The 16,710-nt window shown below is 47.8% G+C and overlaps 1 protein-coding gene across 1 annotated transcript in view; it reads left to right on the forward strand.

Moving 5' to 3' along the window:
* LOC116513742 (solute carrier family 12 member 9-like) overlaps positions 1-16,710 on the forward strand; it is a 97,879-nt gene that overhangs the window by 37,952 nt on the left and 43,217 nt on the right. Inside the window, exons 4-7 of the mRNA XM_032224924.1 lie at positions 1,236-1,538; positions 2,253-2,360; positions 2,470-2,581; positions 12,151-12,308. Of these exons, the coding sequence (XP_032080815.1) occupies positions 1,236-1,538; positions 2,253-2,360; positions 2,470-2,581; positions 12,151-12,308 (681 nt within the window). The remainder of the gene's footprint in view (positions 1-1,235; positions 1,539-2,252; positions 2,361-2,469; positions 2,582-12,150; positions 12,309-16,710) is intronic.

The raw sequence follows: 16,710 nt of genomic DNA on the forward strand, positions 1-16,710 counted from the left end.
GATTTGAACAGCCGAACTGCAGAACTGCAGTCAGCTGAAGTAGCCTGCAGTGCTGCATTTAACCACTGCGCCACCTCAGCTCTTAAGTAGAAACTTCCTAACAGTGAGGACAATTAGGTAATCAGTGGAACAGCTTGCCTCCAAAAGTTGTGGGTGCTTCAGCCCTGGAGGTTTTTAAGAAGGGAGAGCCACTTATCTGAAATGGTATAGGATTGACAGGGATATTATTATTGTTGTTGATAGTTGCGAAGTCTTGTCCAACCCATCGTGACCCCATGGACAACGTTCCTCCAGGCCTTCTTGTCCTCTATCATCTCCCAGAGTCCATTGAAGCTCACACCGACTGCTTCGGTGACTCCATCCAGCCACCTCCTTCTCTGCCGTCCCCTTCTTCTTCTTTTGCCCTCCATTGTTCCCAGCATGAGACTCTTCTCCAGGGAGTCCTTCTTTCTCCTTAGGTGGCGAAGTATTTGGGTTTTAGAAGATGATAGATAGATAGATGATAGAGAGAGAGAGAGAGAGAAAGAGAGAGAGTGAGAGAGAGAGAGAGATACTGTAAATAGAGAGATACTGTAGATAGAGAGATGATAGATAGATAGATAGATAGATAGATAGATAGATAGATAGATAGATAGATAGATAGATAGATAGAGAAAGAGAGAGAGAGAGCTTTGGTGACTCCATCCAGCCACCTCCTTCTCTGCCGTCCCCTTCTTCTTCTTTTGCCCTCCATCGTTCCCAGCATGAGGCTCTTCTCCAGGGAGTCCTTCCTTCTCCTTAGGTGGCGAAGTATTTGGGTTTTAGAAGATGATAGATGATAGAGAGAGAGAGAGAGAAAGAGAGAGAGAGAGAAAGAGAGAGAGAGAGATACTGTAAATAGAGAGATACTGTAGATAGATAGATAGATAGAGAGAGAGACAGACAGACAGACAGACAGACAGACAGCTTTGGTGACTCCATCCAGCCCCCTCCTTCTCTGCCGTCCCCTCCTTCTTCTTCTGCCCTCCATCGTTCCCAGCATGAGGCTCTTCTCCAGGGAGTCCTTCCTTCTCCTTAGGTGGCCAAAGTCTTTGAGTTTCCTCTTCAGGATCCGGCCTTCTAAGGAGCAGTCAGGGTTGATCTCCTCCAGGATACATGAAGGGTGTCCTGCTTGAGCAGGGGGCTGGACTAGAAGACCTCCAAGGTCCCTTCCAGTTCTATTCTATTCTAACACCATTTTCCCAACTTTTATGCAGAGGGAACCATTGGGACAGCCACACAGGTCCTGCCCCGCGGTTACTGGTTTGACCTCTTATACGCCACGGTTCTCCTCTTCCTGTGCCTCCTGGTCTGCCTTGTGGGTGCTGGCATCTACGCTAAGGCCACCTTCCTCATCTTCCTCATCGTCATGGTGGTGCTGGGCACCGTCTGCATCAGCTTCTTCATCGTGGGCGTCCGGGTTGTGGGGCTTCCCGCCATCAGGGACGGCAACCGCACCGAACTCTCCAATGCGTCCTTCACTGGATTCAAACTCAGCACCCTCCTAGATAATCTGCACGGTGAGTTTGGGGGGGGGGGGGACTTTCCTGGATCCGTTGGCCTTGACTTGAACGCAGTGTTGTGCAAAGGCCCCGAAAAGAATGGTTGTAAGTTGAGGACTTCCCGCACAGCCGTTCGTTTAGTCGCCTTTGAAAGTTACGGCGGCCCTGAAAAAAGTGGCTTACGGCCCTTTTCATACTTACGACCGCTGCACCATTCCCCGCGGTCACACGATCAAAATTCAGAGCCTTGGCATCGGGTTCATATTTACGACGGTCGCAGTATCCCCGGGGGGGGTCGTGTGATTGCCTCTTGCGACCTCCTGACAAGCAAAATCAATGGGGAGGCCAGATTCACTTAACAACTGCGTTACTAACTTAACAACTGCAGGGATTCACTTCGCAAGAAAGGGGGCAAAACTCACAAGCAGCGTCTCACTTAGCATCGGATGTGTTGGGCTCAGATGCGGTCGGAAGTCGAGGACTACCTGCATATGTAACAACCGACTGTGCAAAATTAAATTTGGGGTGACAAATTATAGAGTCGAGGGATCGTCCTGCGGGGTGGGTGGGTGGGTGGGTGGGTGGGTGTCCTCTACACCTGACGGAACAGCTCCGCGGTCATTAAATGAGGAAGAATTGTTTTTTTAGGGAGGCCACCCTGCTTTTTTTTTTCCATCCTTGTTGTGTCAACCCGTCATGCTGACAATTCTGCTTTGCACTGTCCTTTCGCAGCGGACTATAGTGTCGACTACACAACCGGCCGGCTGATGAGCTTCAGCACCGTCTTTGCCGTCATGTTCAACGGTTGCACGGGGATCATGGCGGGGTCAAACATGTCAGGTGCGTGGGAATCCACCCAGGCTGGCAGGGGAGGATGGGTAGCAGGGAAGGTGGAGGTCCCCTCCTGTTCGTTGGGATGCTTCTTGACCAGAGTCTCCTCTCGTTCCAGGCGATCTCAAGCGGCCCAGCTATTCCATTCCTCGGGGCACCATCATGGCTGTGATTTTCACCTACGTTGTCTACAATTTGTTGGCGGTTCTCCTGAGCTGCACCTGCGACAGGTTGGTGGTGGATCGCCCACCAGGGGGCGCACCTATCCTACACGCACAGCAATCCTGTGTGAGGAAGAGATCCTCTAATCAAGGTTTCTCAGGCTCAGCAATTTTTAAGTGTGGTGGACTTCAACTCCCAGAATTCCCCATCCAGCATGCGCTTCCACGTTTCTTAAAGTTGCTGAGGTTGAGAAAACTTCCTTCCGTCCCTTTCTTTCTTTCTCTCCTTCCCTCCCTTTTTCCTTCCTTCCTTCCTTCCCTTTCTTTCTCTCTCCTTCCCTCCCTTCTTTCTTCCTTCCCTTTCTTTCTCCTTCCCTCCCTTCTTAACTTTTTTCTCACTTTCCCTCCTTTCTTTCTTTCTTTCTTTCTCTCCCTTCTTTTCTTTTCTCTCACTTTCCCTCCCCCTTTGTTTCTTTCTTTCTTTCTTTTTCTCTCTCTCATTTCTCTTTTTCTCTTTCCCTCCCTCCTTCCTTTTTCTTTCCTTCTTTCCCTCCCTCTTTCTTTATTTTTTCTCTCCCTCCCTCCCTTCTTTCCTTTTTCTCTCACTTCCCCTCCTTTCTTTCATCCCCCTCCTTTTCTTTCTTTTTCTTTCTTTTTTCTCTCCCCTTTCTTTCTTTCATCCCTCCCTCCCCCCCTCTCTTTCCCTCCCTCTTTCCCTGTTTTTTCCTTCCTTGCCTCCCTCCCTCTTTCTTTCTCTCCCTCCCTCCCTTTTTTCCTCCTTTCTTTTTCTCTCTTTCCCTCCCTCCCTTCTTCCTTCCTTCCCTCCCTTTCTTTCTCCTTCCCTCCCTTCTTAACTTTTTTCTCACTTTCCCTCCTTTCTTTCTTTCTTTCTTTCTTTCTTTCTTTCTTTCTCTCCCTTCTTTTCTTTTCTCTCACTTTCCCTCCCCCTTTGTTTCTTTCTTTCTTTCTTTTTCTCTCTCTCATTTCTCTTTTTCTCTTTCCCTCCCTCCTTCCTTTTTCTTTCCTTCTTTCCCTCCCTCTTTCTTTATTTTTTCTCTCCCTCCCTCCCTTCTTTCCTTTTTCTCTCACTTCCCCTTCTTTCTTTCATCCCCCTCCTTTTCTTTCTTTTTCTTTCTTTTTTCTCTCCCCTTTCTTTCTTTCATCCCTCCCTCCCCCCTCTCTTTCCCTCCCTCTTTCCCTATTTTTTCCTTCCTTGCCTCCCTCCCTCTTTCTTTCTCTCCCTCCCTCCCTTTTTTCCTCCTTTCTTTTTCTCTCTTTCCCCCTCCCGCCACTTCTTCCTTCCTTCCCTCCCTTTCTTTCTCCTTCCCTCCCTTCTTAACTTTTTTCTCACTTTCCCTCCTTTCTTTCTTTCTTTCTTTCTTTCTTTCTTTCTTTCTTTCTCTCCCTTCTTTTCTTTTCTCTCACTTTCCCTCCCCCTTTGTTTCTTTCTTTCTTTCTTTCTCTCTCTCATTTCTCTTTTTCTCTTTCACTACCTCCTTCCTTTTTCTTTCCTTCTTTCCCTCCCTCTTTCTTTATTTTTTCTCTCCCTCCCTCCCTTCTTTCCTTTTTCTCTCACTTCCCCTTCTTTCTTTCATCCCCCTCCTTTTCTTTCTTTTTTTTCTTTTTCTCTCTCCCCTTTCTTTCTTTCATCCCCTCCCTTCCCCCCCTCTCTTTCCCTCACTTCTTTCCCTACTGTCTTTTTCCTGTCCTTGCCTCCCTCCCTTCTTTCTTTCTCTCCCTCCCTCCCATTTTTCCTCCTTCTTTTTCTCTCTTTCCCTCCCTCCCTTTTCCTTCCTTCATTCCTTCCTTTGTTTCTTTCTCTTTCTCTCTTTTTCCCTCCCTCCCTTCTTGTTCCTTCCTTCCTTCCTTCCTTCTTTTCAGATCAAAAGATAGGATCCTCCATTCGGCTCCCTGAAATTGATCCTTGCCCCATGCTGCTCCTTTCCCGCTTATCCCTCTCTGTTGCCTCCCTTCCCTTTCGGCCTGAAAACAGCCACTCTTGTTTCCTTTGGAAATCCAATTGCTTAGCCTGAGTTCCATTAAATCAGGTCTCTGGGTATAAAATGCCCCATGCTGCGTCCTTCAATTGCCTCACGCAAATGAATAATCCAGTTCTAATCCGCCTGCCTTTTATCAGCCTGAGTTCAGAGGTTTTCCAGTGTTGGAATCGACTCTGAAATTCAGAGGTTGGGTGAAGGAGTTTTCTGGTCTTAGATCAGCATTTCCCAAATTTACCCATTTTATGATATGTGGACTTCAACTCCCAGAATACCGCATGGTGGCTGGGGTATTCTGGGAGTCGAAATCTGTTAAAACATTTAAATTTAGTAGCTGGAATAGTGGAGGATTGTGCAAGTGAGCCAAGAACACAGTTGTGGTTGATTGATTGGAGGCAGCTGGCCCCTGCGTGAGGCAGTCTGCGCTGTGATTGGTTGCTGTGGGTGCGGAGGGGGAGTTTCCCTTTTTTCCCGCCTTTTTTCTTATGTGTGCTCTGTATGCTGTTTACGATTTACCTCATGATGCTCCTGTGTGCCTGACTATCTTGTCTGCTGTAAATACAGATGTTAAATATATTTATTTATATATAATCATATGTTTGTGTCAGCATCTCTGACTTCATTTGGACACCTGTGCAATTTCCCTGACCATTAACCTTGACTGAGTCTAGTCAAGGACTACCCATATACATCCACTGTTGTTCAAGAAACCCCTAAACAAATATCTTAACACAACCCAAACTGTTGTGTGAGGATATTTAAATTTAGTAGCTGGAATTATGAAGGATTGTGCAAGTGAGCCAGAACACACAGTTGTGGTTGATTGATTGGAGAGGGCTGGCTCCCGCGTGAGGCAATCTGCGCTGTGATTGGTTGCTGAGGGTGTAGAGTGGGAGTTTCCCTTTTTTCCCGCCTTTTTTCTTTTGTGCTCTGTGATTTACCTCATGGTGCTCCTGTTTGCCTCACCAAATAGTTCGCTGTATATATTGACATAAAATATATGTATTTACTTAAAAAAATACGATTTTATCAGCGTCTCTCACTGCTGCAATTCCCTGACAAAATCCACACGTCTTAAAATGGTGACGGTTAGGAAACACTGAAGAGAAAGATTTAAGACAGAGGAAGCATGTGGAGAATTTGCAGACTTTTCCTGAAATGGGCATTGTGGATGAGTTGGGAATTGGGGACAGACATGGCTTGCTTTCATCAGAGTGGTGTGTCGGCCTAGAGATGGAGCTCTCACCTCACAATCGGGAGGCTGTGAGTTCGATCCTAGGTAGAGGCAGATATTTCTCTCTCTGGGCACATATCTGCTGATTAAAACTCCGCATTGGTGACAGGAAGGGCATCTGGCCAGGAAACACTCTGCTAGCTCCATTCAGTTGCCCAGACTCCACCTCGCAAGGGATTATGGGGTCATTAAATGAGGATGATGATTGATTGCTTTCATCACCAGTCAGTGTAGCTTTGCGTTGTGATAGTCAGGTCAATTGTGTAGCTTTGCGTTGTGATAGTCAGGTCAATTCAGTTGCATCCTTTTATTAGGCACCCAACCTAATACAAGTAGAGGTAGCCTTTAACTGAACGGTCACAATTGAACCCAAAATTCCTGTGGCTGGGTGAGCCGTTTGTTAAATAGATTTGCCCTCATTGTACGACGTGCCAGAGCGCCAGAACCCGGAAGAGAGCAGCCAATATGTATGTGCGCTGCCGCCATCTGCCCTTCTGGGTTCCGTCCCGTGCATGCATGCCACCCAGCTGGTCTTTGTGTAAAGACTAAGTGCTGGCACATGTGCACACTGGAACCCAGAAGAGCAGATGGCTGTCGCACACATGCACACCGGCCCAGTTGTCCAGTGTACATTTGCATGATGGAACCCGGAAGAGCAGATGGCGATGGTGCGCATGCCCATAGAGATGGCTCTGTGGGCCACTTCTCGCACACGTGCCATAGGTTCTCTACAGTGGTGGGTTACAACCGGTACGTCCTGGTACAGTCGTACTGGGGCTTGCCAGAAGCACCGAGTACCGTTCCAGTACAGTGCTCCGGATGGCCCACCGGCCCGTGCTCCTTACTGGTATTTGAGCTCTTTGGTGTTTCCACACATGCGCATGGAGCGTACGGCGCCTGCGCAACGCTCCACCGACCAGCTGGAGTGTCGCAGAGGTGTCGCGGAGGGTCGCAGGAGGTAAGGATGCGTGCTGCATGCATTCATGTGGTAGACGCCGGGCCCTGTTGCACCATACCGGTTCACCATCACTGGCATAGGGCCTCCTGCTTGAGCAGGAGTACAAACTAGAACTAGAAAACCTCCAAGGTGCCTCTCAGCTCTGTTCTATTTTCCTCCAAATAGGAGTCAGTTGCCCAGCATCCCAATTTTAATCAATCATAAACAGTTTAGTCAATTGTAAAATAATAAACAACTATGATGATTCAAGGCCTGGAGACAAAAGAATATGAAGAACGGTTGCAGGAATTGGGTACGGCTAGTTTAGAGAAAAGAAGAACTAGGGGTGACATGATAGCAGTCTTCAAAATATTCGAGGGGCTGCCATAAACGAGGGAGGTCAACCTATTCGCTATAGTTCCTGAAGGCAGGAGAAGAAGCAATGGGTGGAAACCAATCAAGCGGAGAAGCCATGTGGAATTCCTAAGTGTGAAGTTGTGGGTCCTCCATCACTGGAGGCTTTTAAGAAGAGACTGTACAGCCAAATATCTAGAACGGTATAAGATCTCCTGCTTGAGCAGGGGGTTGGACTAGAAGATCTCCAAGGGCCCTTCTAGCTCTGTTCTGCTCTACACACGGAGCCCCCCCCCTCCAACAAACACACACACACGTTCTAACACATTTGCATGTCCCAGACATCCAGAAAAATGCACACCTGGCCTTTCTTTGGGGCAGAATCCCATGGGAGGGAAGGAGGGTGCCTTAAGGAGAGAGGGGGGGAGGTCCCACCAGAGGTGGGTTTTCCCATAATTTTATCACCGGTTTGCCACACACCGAAAATGTGAGCATGTGCACGCGCCTTCCACGCATACCCTTTGCTCGCGCGCATGGCTTGCGTCCGTACACGCGGCTTAGAATACGTGGCTAAATAGGACGGCATAGCAATGGGGTGGGTGAGCGTGCGCACCCTACCTGCAGGTCGCAACTACCGGTTCGCCCGAACTGGTCCAAACTGGCTGAATACCACCACTGGGTTCCATATCTCCAATCCAGGGGAGTTTTGCAAAACAGGATTTGGATAAAAGATGATGGGTTTTTTTGTGCATGCCAATCTACAAATCAGACTTTGGATAAAACGTGCTTGCGTCTCTCTCTCTCTCTCTCTCCGTCCTTCCCTCTGTGTGTATGTGTGTGTGTATACATGCCTGGGTGGGGGTATGGGGGAGAGAGAGCACGCCTGCCTGCCTTGTTCTCGGAGCGCATGGCTTGTTAATTTTCTGCTCTGCAAAGTGCTTCTATAAATCGTGCGAGGCTGGGCCAGCCAGCAGGAATTGGTTAGAATTATAGCTGTCATGTTCTAATACCTTAATGCATGGCCATTGCTCATAATGACAGGGGACAGGACCGCTCACAAACCAGTGCCTGACATCTTGCGCAACCCACCTACCCACCCCCCCGCCTTGGCCATTTCTCCCTCCCCCACTCTGAAATGCTTAATAGGCCCCTTGGCTGCCCCTTTGTTCTTTCTCTACCCAGCCTCACAATAGCATGAGCTGATTTCAAAGATCAGGTATGCTTCAAAGTTTCTTGCGGTATTTCTCAACCTTGGGAATTTTTGAAGAGGTGTGGACTTCAATTCCCAGAATCCCCCAGTATCCCCCAGTTAGCATGGCGGCAAATGAAGATATGTGGACTTCAATTCCCAGAATTCCCCAGTTAGCATGTCGGCAAATGAAGATGTGTGGACTTCAGTTCAATTCAAAAGCGTGAGGATCTCTACTCCTAAAATTCCCCAGCCAGCCATTACCACCTTTTTGCCATGGTGGTTAAGCAAATCACTATAGTTGTTGTTAAAATATTCATGACTGGGAGAGACATGGGAACAAGGTCAGCCAATGGGAGCTTAAACAGATCTGAGTCTGTGCCGAGAATTGAAACAGAAACTTGAGAAAGGAGTCTGCTGCACTGAGAAGTAAACTATCAGTCGGTCTAGGCTTGTCTGCTGATATTCATTTCAGACAAATGGTTGTCCAGTCTCTTCTTAAACCCCTCCAGTGTTGGAGCGTTTACAACTTCTGAAGGCAAATTGTTCCAGTGATAAATTGTTCTCACTGTCAGGAAATTCCTCCTTAGTTCTAGGTTGCGTCCCTCCTTGATTAGTTTTCTCCCCATTGCTTCTCGTCCTGTCCTCAGGTGCTTTGGAGAATAGCTTGACCCCCTCTTTGTGGCAGGCCCACAAATATTCGAACATTGCTAACATGTCACCCTTTGTTATTGTTTTCATTAAACTAAACCTACCCAATTCCAGTAACTGCTATTTATATTTTTCAATTTCCAGCTCCTTAATCAGGGGTCTGATTCAGCTGGTTCAGATCGGTTCGAGCCCGCGTGCCCACCGCCATAATTTAATGCCCCCCTGCGCTGTGCCCCCTGTGCATGCGTGCATGATCCTCCCCCCGCTGCCCCATGCATCTGCGCATGGCTTTCTAGGATCCTGGGGTGGGTGAAAACGGCTGCCCCCGCCCCTCCCCGGAGGCCCTCTGGGGACCGGAAACGACCCGTTTTCTGACTTCCAGTGGGCCCGCTAGGTCCATTTTTCTCCCTCTCCAGGCTCCAGAGGCTTCTAGGAGCCTGAGGAAGGCGAAAACAGCTCCTTTTTTCGCCCTCCAGAGGCTTCGCTGAAGCTTCCGGAGAGAAAAAAACAGCCCAACACGCAAACCGGAAGCCCGAACTTCCGGTTTGTGCATTGGGCTGTTTTTCGCCTTCCGGAGGCTTCAGGGAAGCTTCGTGAAGCCTCTGGAGGGCATAAAATGTCCGAAAATCATGCGCACGCTGGAACTGACAGGAGAGCTTGTGTGCCTTCAGAAATGGCTCTGCGTGGCACACGTACCATCACTCGCCATGACGGTTTTAGAGTCCCAGCATCTTTGTTATATCATGGCCACCAAACCTTGAAGATTAAGCTGCTGAGGTTGTTAAACCGTGCTCTAGGCCTCACATTCAAATAGTGGGGCTGCGGCCCCAAGGCGATCTCCCAGCACGGACCGTGAGTTAAAGGCTCCACGACCTATCACAAATGTCCTCTGCGGCTCCTGGTTTCCAAGCAGGAGTTCCGCAGCCTCTCCGTCCACCTGTTCAGAGAAGACAGAAGGCTGCTGCCTGGTCCCCGAACGTCCAGAATGGTCCCCCGAAGCCCCAAACTATCCAATCCCCTGCACTTCCCAGTGAGGTGATCAATTTTAAGGCTAATTAGCTATTAATTGCCAAAAAGACAGCAGCTTTGATAGCCCATGCAAATTTATCTCCCACCTGCTCACTGCCTCTTGTTAAAATCCAATTACATCCCAGCCATTTGTACAGTTTGATGTCTTAGCAAAAAGTTAAGGTATCTTCTCTTTTTAGTTGCTTTATTGAATTTTGCCCGTCTGGCTTTCTGAGGCGCTGGCGTTTCCATCAGCTGCTGTCTCGTAAAAATGAGGGAAGTGATTACAAAGTGACCAGTGATTGATTTGGCGGGCTTTTTCGACCGCGGGGAAGGTGTAGAGACGGCTGCCATTGTGGTGGTGGTAGTGGTGGTGGTGATACCTTCTTCTGCAGGTGTGACGATGTGACGAAGCCCGCAGGCCCTGGAAGAGGACAAGGCCAGAACACAAGATTTCAATATAGGCGGTTAGGGGTGAGATTCCACCGATTCGGCCCGGTTCAGACGAACCAGTAGCTCTGAGCAAACCAGTTCCCTCTGACCTTCAGGTGTGCCTGGCTGCCCACCCCTGGATTATACTCACCTTTATTTCCTTGTTTTTCAGCCCAGCTGATCGACGCGGCAGAGTGGATTTGCCGCACCTCAGCTGTTTTCCTGTGAACTTGCGCGCCCAGTGCGTGTCAGGCATGTCAGAGGCGCACGTGAGCAAAGCGCGCTCAGGTTTAAGCGTGCGCTCAGCGAACCGGTTGTTAAACTGATAGGATGCCACCCCTGCAGGCGGTTCTTGATTTACGACCCCAATTGAACCCCTAATTTCCCTTGCTGAGAATGACAGTTAAGCGAGTTTTGTTCCATTTTTACAACCTTTCTGGCCACAGTTGTTAAGTGGATCACCACAGTTGATAAGTTAGTGACATGATGGTTAACGGAATCAGGCTTCCCCATTGATTTTGCTTGTCAGAAGGTCACAAAAAGGGATCAAATGACCCCAGGACACTGCAACCGTCATAAATACAAGTCAGTTGCCATGAGTCTGAATTTTGATCATGTGACCATGGGGACTCTGCAACAGTCGTAAGTGTGAAAAACAAGTCATAAGTCACTTTTTCAGTGCCGTGATAGGTTTGAATGGCCACCAAACGAATGTTTGTAAGTCAAGGACTAGCTGTAAAGTCTCTTTAAGGCTGGAATTGGGAATAAATAGGGAATATTGGAAACTGCAAAAAACAAACGTTTGTAAGTCAAGGACTAGCTGTAAAGTCTCTTTAAGGCTGGAATTGGGAATAAATAGGGAATATTGGAAACTGCAAAAATAGGCACGCATTTTATAATGAGCATATTAAGGCGGGATCTCTTTGAAGGATACGAAAAGTTTCTTCCCAGTTTTTTCACCAACTGGGTTGAGTTGCTGTTTATTTATTTATTAGATGTTTTATACCTCCTTTATTACTTTGTAATAAGTTAACTCATTGAGGACATACCTAATGCTTCTTCCTTCTCATATTTTCCCCACAACAACACTGTAAGGGGGATTGGCCTGAGGGAAAGGGATCAGCTCAAAGTCACCCAGCCAACTTCGACACCTAAGGCAGAACTAGAACTCACAGTCTCCTGGTGATCAGCCCAAAGTCACCCGGCTGGCTTTCGTGCCAAAAGTGAGATTAGAATTCACAATCACAATCGCGTGGCGATTGGTCCAAGGAGTCTCGGAGAGTCACGAATCAATTAAGCAAACTAATTGTCTCCTGCAAACTCCACTCCCCTTTCGCTCCTCTTTTATGTCCTCTGGGAGGGGCCATTCACCATCCACCTGTGGCTTACTACCAAGTCAACCCTTGTTCTTTAACTGTTCCCTTCGGCTGGCAACTCTGCGTATGCGCACACTAGGAACAGGCTCCAGCTGTTCTTCTGCCTCACTGATGTCTGACTCCGAAGGCAGCTGTTAATTGTCGGACGGCTCTGGTCCCCTCTCTGCCTCCGACACAGAGCCTTCATCAGAGCCTCCCCCAGACTCCAGGACTGGCCCAGGTTCCTCCCCAACCCTCCTCACTGTCCGAATCCATTGGCTGCTTGCAGGCCACAACAACTACTTGTAGTATCTTGGCAGAGATATATTTTTAAACTGATGGCCCTGTTTTTTTGCAAACCCAGGGAGTTACGCCTCAAATATACTGTAATACTTCAAGATTATGGACATTATCATAATCAGGTGTTGCCTAGGTGATTTCATCCCACAATGTTCTTCTAGCTACGTTTTTCTTTCTCTAGGTTTCTTCTCCAGCGGGACTACAGCTTTTTGAAGGACATCAACATCTGGCCCCCGTTTGTCATCATCGGGGTCTACTTTTCCACTCTCTCAGCCGCCATGAGCAACCTAATCGGGGCCTCACGGATCCTTTACGCTTTGGCCAAAGATGACCTCTTCGGTGAGTAACCAGAGAAGAACGTAGCAATGCTGTAGAACAAAAGTCTCAAAACTAGGCGACTTTAAGACTTGTGGACTTCAACACCCAGAATTCCTCAGCCAGCCATGCTGGCAGAGGAATTCTGGGAGTTGAAGTCCACAAGTCTTACAGTTGTCAGGCTTGGAGGCCGGCTGAGGAATTCTGGGAGTTGAAATCCGCAAGTCTTACAGTTGTCAGGCTTGGAGGCCGGCTGAGGGATTCTGGGAGTTGAAGTCCGCAAGTCTTACAGTTGTCAGGCTTGGAGGCCGGCTGAGGAATTCTGGGAGTTGAAGTCTGCAAGTCTTAAAATTGCCAGGTTTGGAGACCCCTGCTCTAGTGACTTCAAATGGTCACTAAACGAATGGTTGTAAGTCGAGGACTACCTGTATTTTACTTCTTGAATTTCTTATACCGTACAAAATTGACCCCCTATCTCCAGCTTTTGTGTATTATTCTATTATGTTCTTGCTCTACATTTTTATTTTCTATAAGTCTTTACTACTTCTATCCATGTCTTCAGTGTCACACAGCAAATAAATAAATTAAATAATTGTGTTTGGGGGGGGAGTGCTAATTGTGGTACATTCACAACAAGCCACAGCGCATGAACCCAGTGAGAAATGTTGCCACTAACAGCACATGGTCCAGGTTACAGTGGTTAAATTCAATTTTTTTTACTACTGGTGGCTTGGTAGGCATGGCAGGAAAAGGATACTGCAAAATCCCCATTCCAACCCCACTCCAGGGGAAGGATACTGCAAAATCTCCATTCCCTCCCCCACTCCAGGGGAAGGATACTGCAAAATCTCCATTCCCACCTCACTCCAGGGGAAGGATACTGCGAAATCTCCATTCCCTCCCCCACTCCAGGGGAAGGATACTGCAAAATCTCCATTCCCACCCCACTCGAGGGGAAGGATACTGCAAAATTTCCATTCCCACCCCATTCCAGGGGAAGGATACTGCAAAATCCCCATTCCCACCCCACTCCAGGGAAGGATACTGCAAAATCCCCATTCCCACCCCACTCCAGGGGAAGGATACTGCAAAATTCCCATCCCACTCCAGGGGAAGGATACTGCAAAATCTCCATTCCCACCCCATTCCAGGGGAAGGATACTGCAAAATCCCCATTCCCACCCCACTCCAGGCGAAGGGTATTGTAAAATCCCCATTCCCTCCCCACTCCAGGGGAAGGATACTGCAAAATCTCCATTCCCACTCCACTCCAGGGGAAGGATACTGCAAAATCTCCATTCCCACCCCATTCCAGGGGAAGGTTATTGTAAAATCCTCATTCCCTCCCCACTCCAGGGAAAGGATACTGCAAAATCCCCATTCCCACCCCACTCCAGGGAAAGGATACTGCAAAATCCCCATTCCCACCCCACTCCAGGGAAAGGATACTGCAAAATCCCCATTCCCATCCCACCCCCTGGGAAGGATACTGCAAAATCCCCATTCCGACCTCACTCCAGGGGAAGGATACTGCAAAATCCCCATTCCCACCCCACTCCAGGGGAAGGATACTGCAAAATCTCCATTCCCACCCCATTCCAGAGAAAGGATGCTGCAAAATCCCCATTCCCACCCCATTCCAGGGGAAGGATACTGCAAAATCCCCATTCCCACCCCACTCCAGGGGAAGGATACTGCAAAATCTCCATTCCCACCCCATTCCAGGGGAGGGATACTGCAAAATCCCCATTCCCACCCCACTCCAGGGGAAGGATACTGCAAAATCCCCATTCCCACCCCACTCCAGGGGAAGGATACTGCAAAATCTCCATTCCCACCCCATTCCAGGGGAAGGATACTGCAAAATCCCCATTCCCACCCCACTCCAGGGAAAGGATGCTGCAAAATCCCCATTCCCACCCCACTCCAGGGGAAGGATACTGCAAAATTACCCCTGCCCAGTTATTATTGATCCGTGATGCGTGAGATGGGGGTTTCTGACTAAAAGAATAACGTGGCGTTTGGATGAGCGACGATTCACTCAGGCAGCCAGGCTCCTCTTGAAAAAGCTAGGCCTGGCCAGGCGAGTTGATGGATGGGGCACCACTCAGAAAGCCACGGTTACAAGCGGCGGAGAAGTTGAACGAATCTCTGCAAAAGAAGTCAAGGGCATCCAATTTCTGCAGTACGAGAACTCCACATGTCTCTGCTATCGAGCTCAACCCCAAGGAAGTTTTATTTTCTTTTACTTTATGAGTGGAAAGAAGAATTGGAACATTAGTTGGGGAAAACCATTTCTATCCTGCCCAGTAGTGGATGAAACTGATCTCCTTCATAAGCCCTGCCATATATAATTTTTTTTTCTAAAAAGAAAGAAACATATACATCTCTTTGAACATTTTCCCCAGTACAAATCTCTCTCTCTCTCTGCTTTATTTCGGCGGCCGGAACAATATTACCAGATGCAGTTAGAGAATTTCTTTACTCATTATATTATGGTTGTCTGGATTGACCCTAATAAAGCATTGCTCTAGTGAGGATTTTGGACTTGTCTTGGCCTCTTGCTACAAACACATTATCCTACCAGGAACATATATTTTTCTAGCAAACGGCCAGGAAGGCAGGCAAGGTATGCCCAAGAATGGTGTTGGAAAAAGCCAAGAAATCTACACATGGCTACCCAGAGAGAGGGTAGAATTACAGTTTTAATAAATAAAATTTCTGCCCTTCAGACCTTACAGAGTCCGCTGCAGTTTGCCGGAATATAAACACACCGTAATAAAGAACATATGCATTGTCTCTTTGTTTTCTGACCGCAATAAAAACAAAAGAGTTAATAAAGTCGCAGAATTGTCAGGCAGAAATGACCAAAAAAACCTCCTTTGATAAATATAAATCCTTTCTCTGGGCACCCAAGAAATGGGAAGTTTTGGCTTTGTGCATCAGGAAAATGGGTTCCACATTTGGGGGGGGGGCTCTACTTAAATGGGGTGGGTGGGGTTAAAATGGGACGTGGTGGCTCGGTGGCTTAAGATGCTGAGCTTGTTGATCAGAAAGGCAGTTCGAATCCCTAGCGCTGCGTAACGGAGTGAGCTCCCGTGACTTGAGGAGCCAGATTGTTGGGGTGCAAGAGGCTGACTCTGTAAACCGCTTAGAGAGGGCTGTAAAGCACTGTAAAGCGGTGTATAAGTCTAAGCGTTATTGCTATAACAGTATGATAGATGATCAAAATCCAGACCCTTGGCAACTGGTTCATATTTATGACGGTTGCAGTCGTCCCGGGATCACGTGATTCCCTTTTGTGTGACCTTCTGACACGCCAAGTCAATGGGGAAGCCGGATTCGCTCTCAACAACCGTCTTACTAACTTAACTGCTGCAGTGATTCACATAACGACTACGGAAAAAGGATCGCAAAATGGGGCAAATTTCACTTAACAACCAGGTTACTGACTGCGGTGATTCCCTTAAACACCTGTGGCAAGAAAAGTTGTAAAATGGGGCAAAGCTCGCTTAACCGATGCCTCCCTTAACAACAGAAATTTTGGGCTCCACTGTGGTCGTAAGTCGAGGACTGCCTCCATAAAGTTCTGCATGGCGCCGAGAACATTAGAGAAGGCGAAGATTTTTTTTCCCCCTCTTCTTATTTTACAACTGCAGTTCATCTCCTGAAGCTTAATGGGCACTGATTGAGGGCATACAAAAGGAAGGATAATTTTACTCAGCATGCGACTGGCTTGTGGAGTTCCCTACCCCAAGTAGTAAACACGGCCAAGGATTTTGAGACTCTGGGCATATTGACCGAGAATAAAGGCTCCCACTTCATTTTCAGTTATTATGTTAGATCATTATGAATCCATCAAGTTCTTGGGAAATCTGCTTCTCGTCCTTTCCCTTTCGTTGGCAGAAAGGAATATTCTGTTCTCAGAGAGCGCCAGACATCTCATTTTTTAGGGGAAAAACCCATGCAATCATACTTTTTAAAATTGGGGCTGGTAATACCTCAACTGGGGAGAACTAGTTAAAATTTTCACCTTTTTAACACCGCTTGTGAGATGGAAGCTTTAGAATGGAATTGCAGAGTTGGAAGGGACCTTGGAGGTCTTCTAGTCCAACCCCCTGCTTACGCAGGAAACCCTACACCACTTCAGACAAATGGATATCCAACGTCTTCTTTAAAACTTCCCGTGTTGGAGCATTCACAACTTCCAGAGGCAACTTCTGTTCCACTGATTAATTGTTCTCACTGTCGGGAAATTCCTGCTTATTTCTAAGTTGCTTCTCTCCTTGGTTAGTTTCCACCCATTGCTTCTTCTGCTGCCCTCAGGTGCCTTGGAGAATAGCTTGACTCCCTCTTCTTTGTGGCAATAGCAATAGCAATAGCAGTTAGACTTATATACCGCTTCCTAGGGCTTTCAGCCCTCTCT

This window comes from Thamnophis elegans, chromosome 10, assembly GCF_009769535.1.
Source record: "Thamnophis elegans isolate rThaEle1 chromosome 10, rThaEle1.pri, whole genome shotgun sequence".
NCBI classification, from domain to species: domain Eukaryota; kingdom Metazoa; phylum Chordata; class Lepidosauria; order Squamata; family Colubridae; genus Thamnophis; species Thamnophis elegans.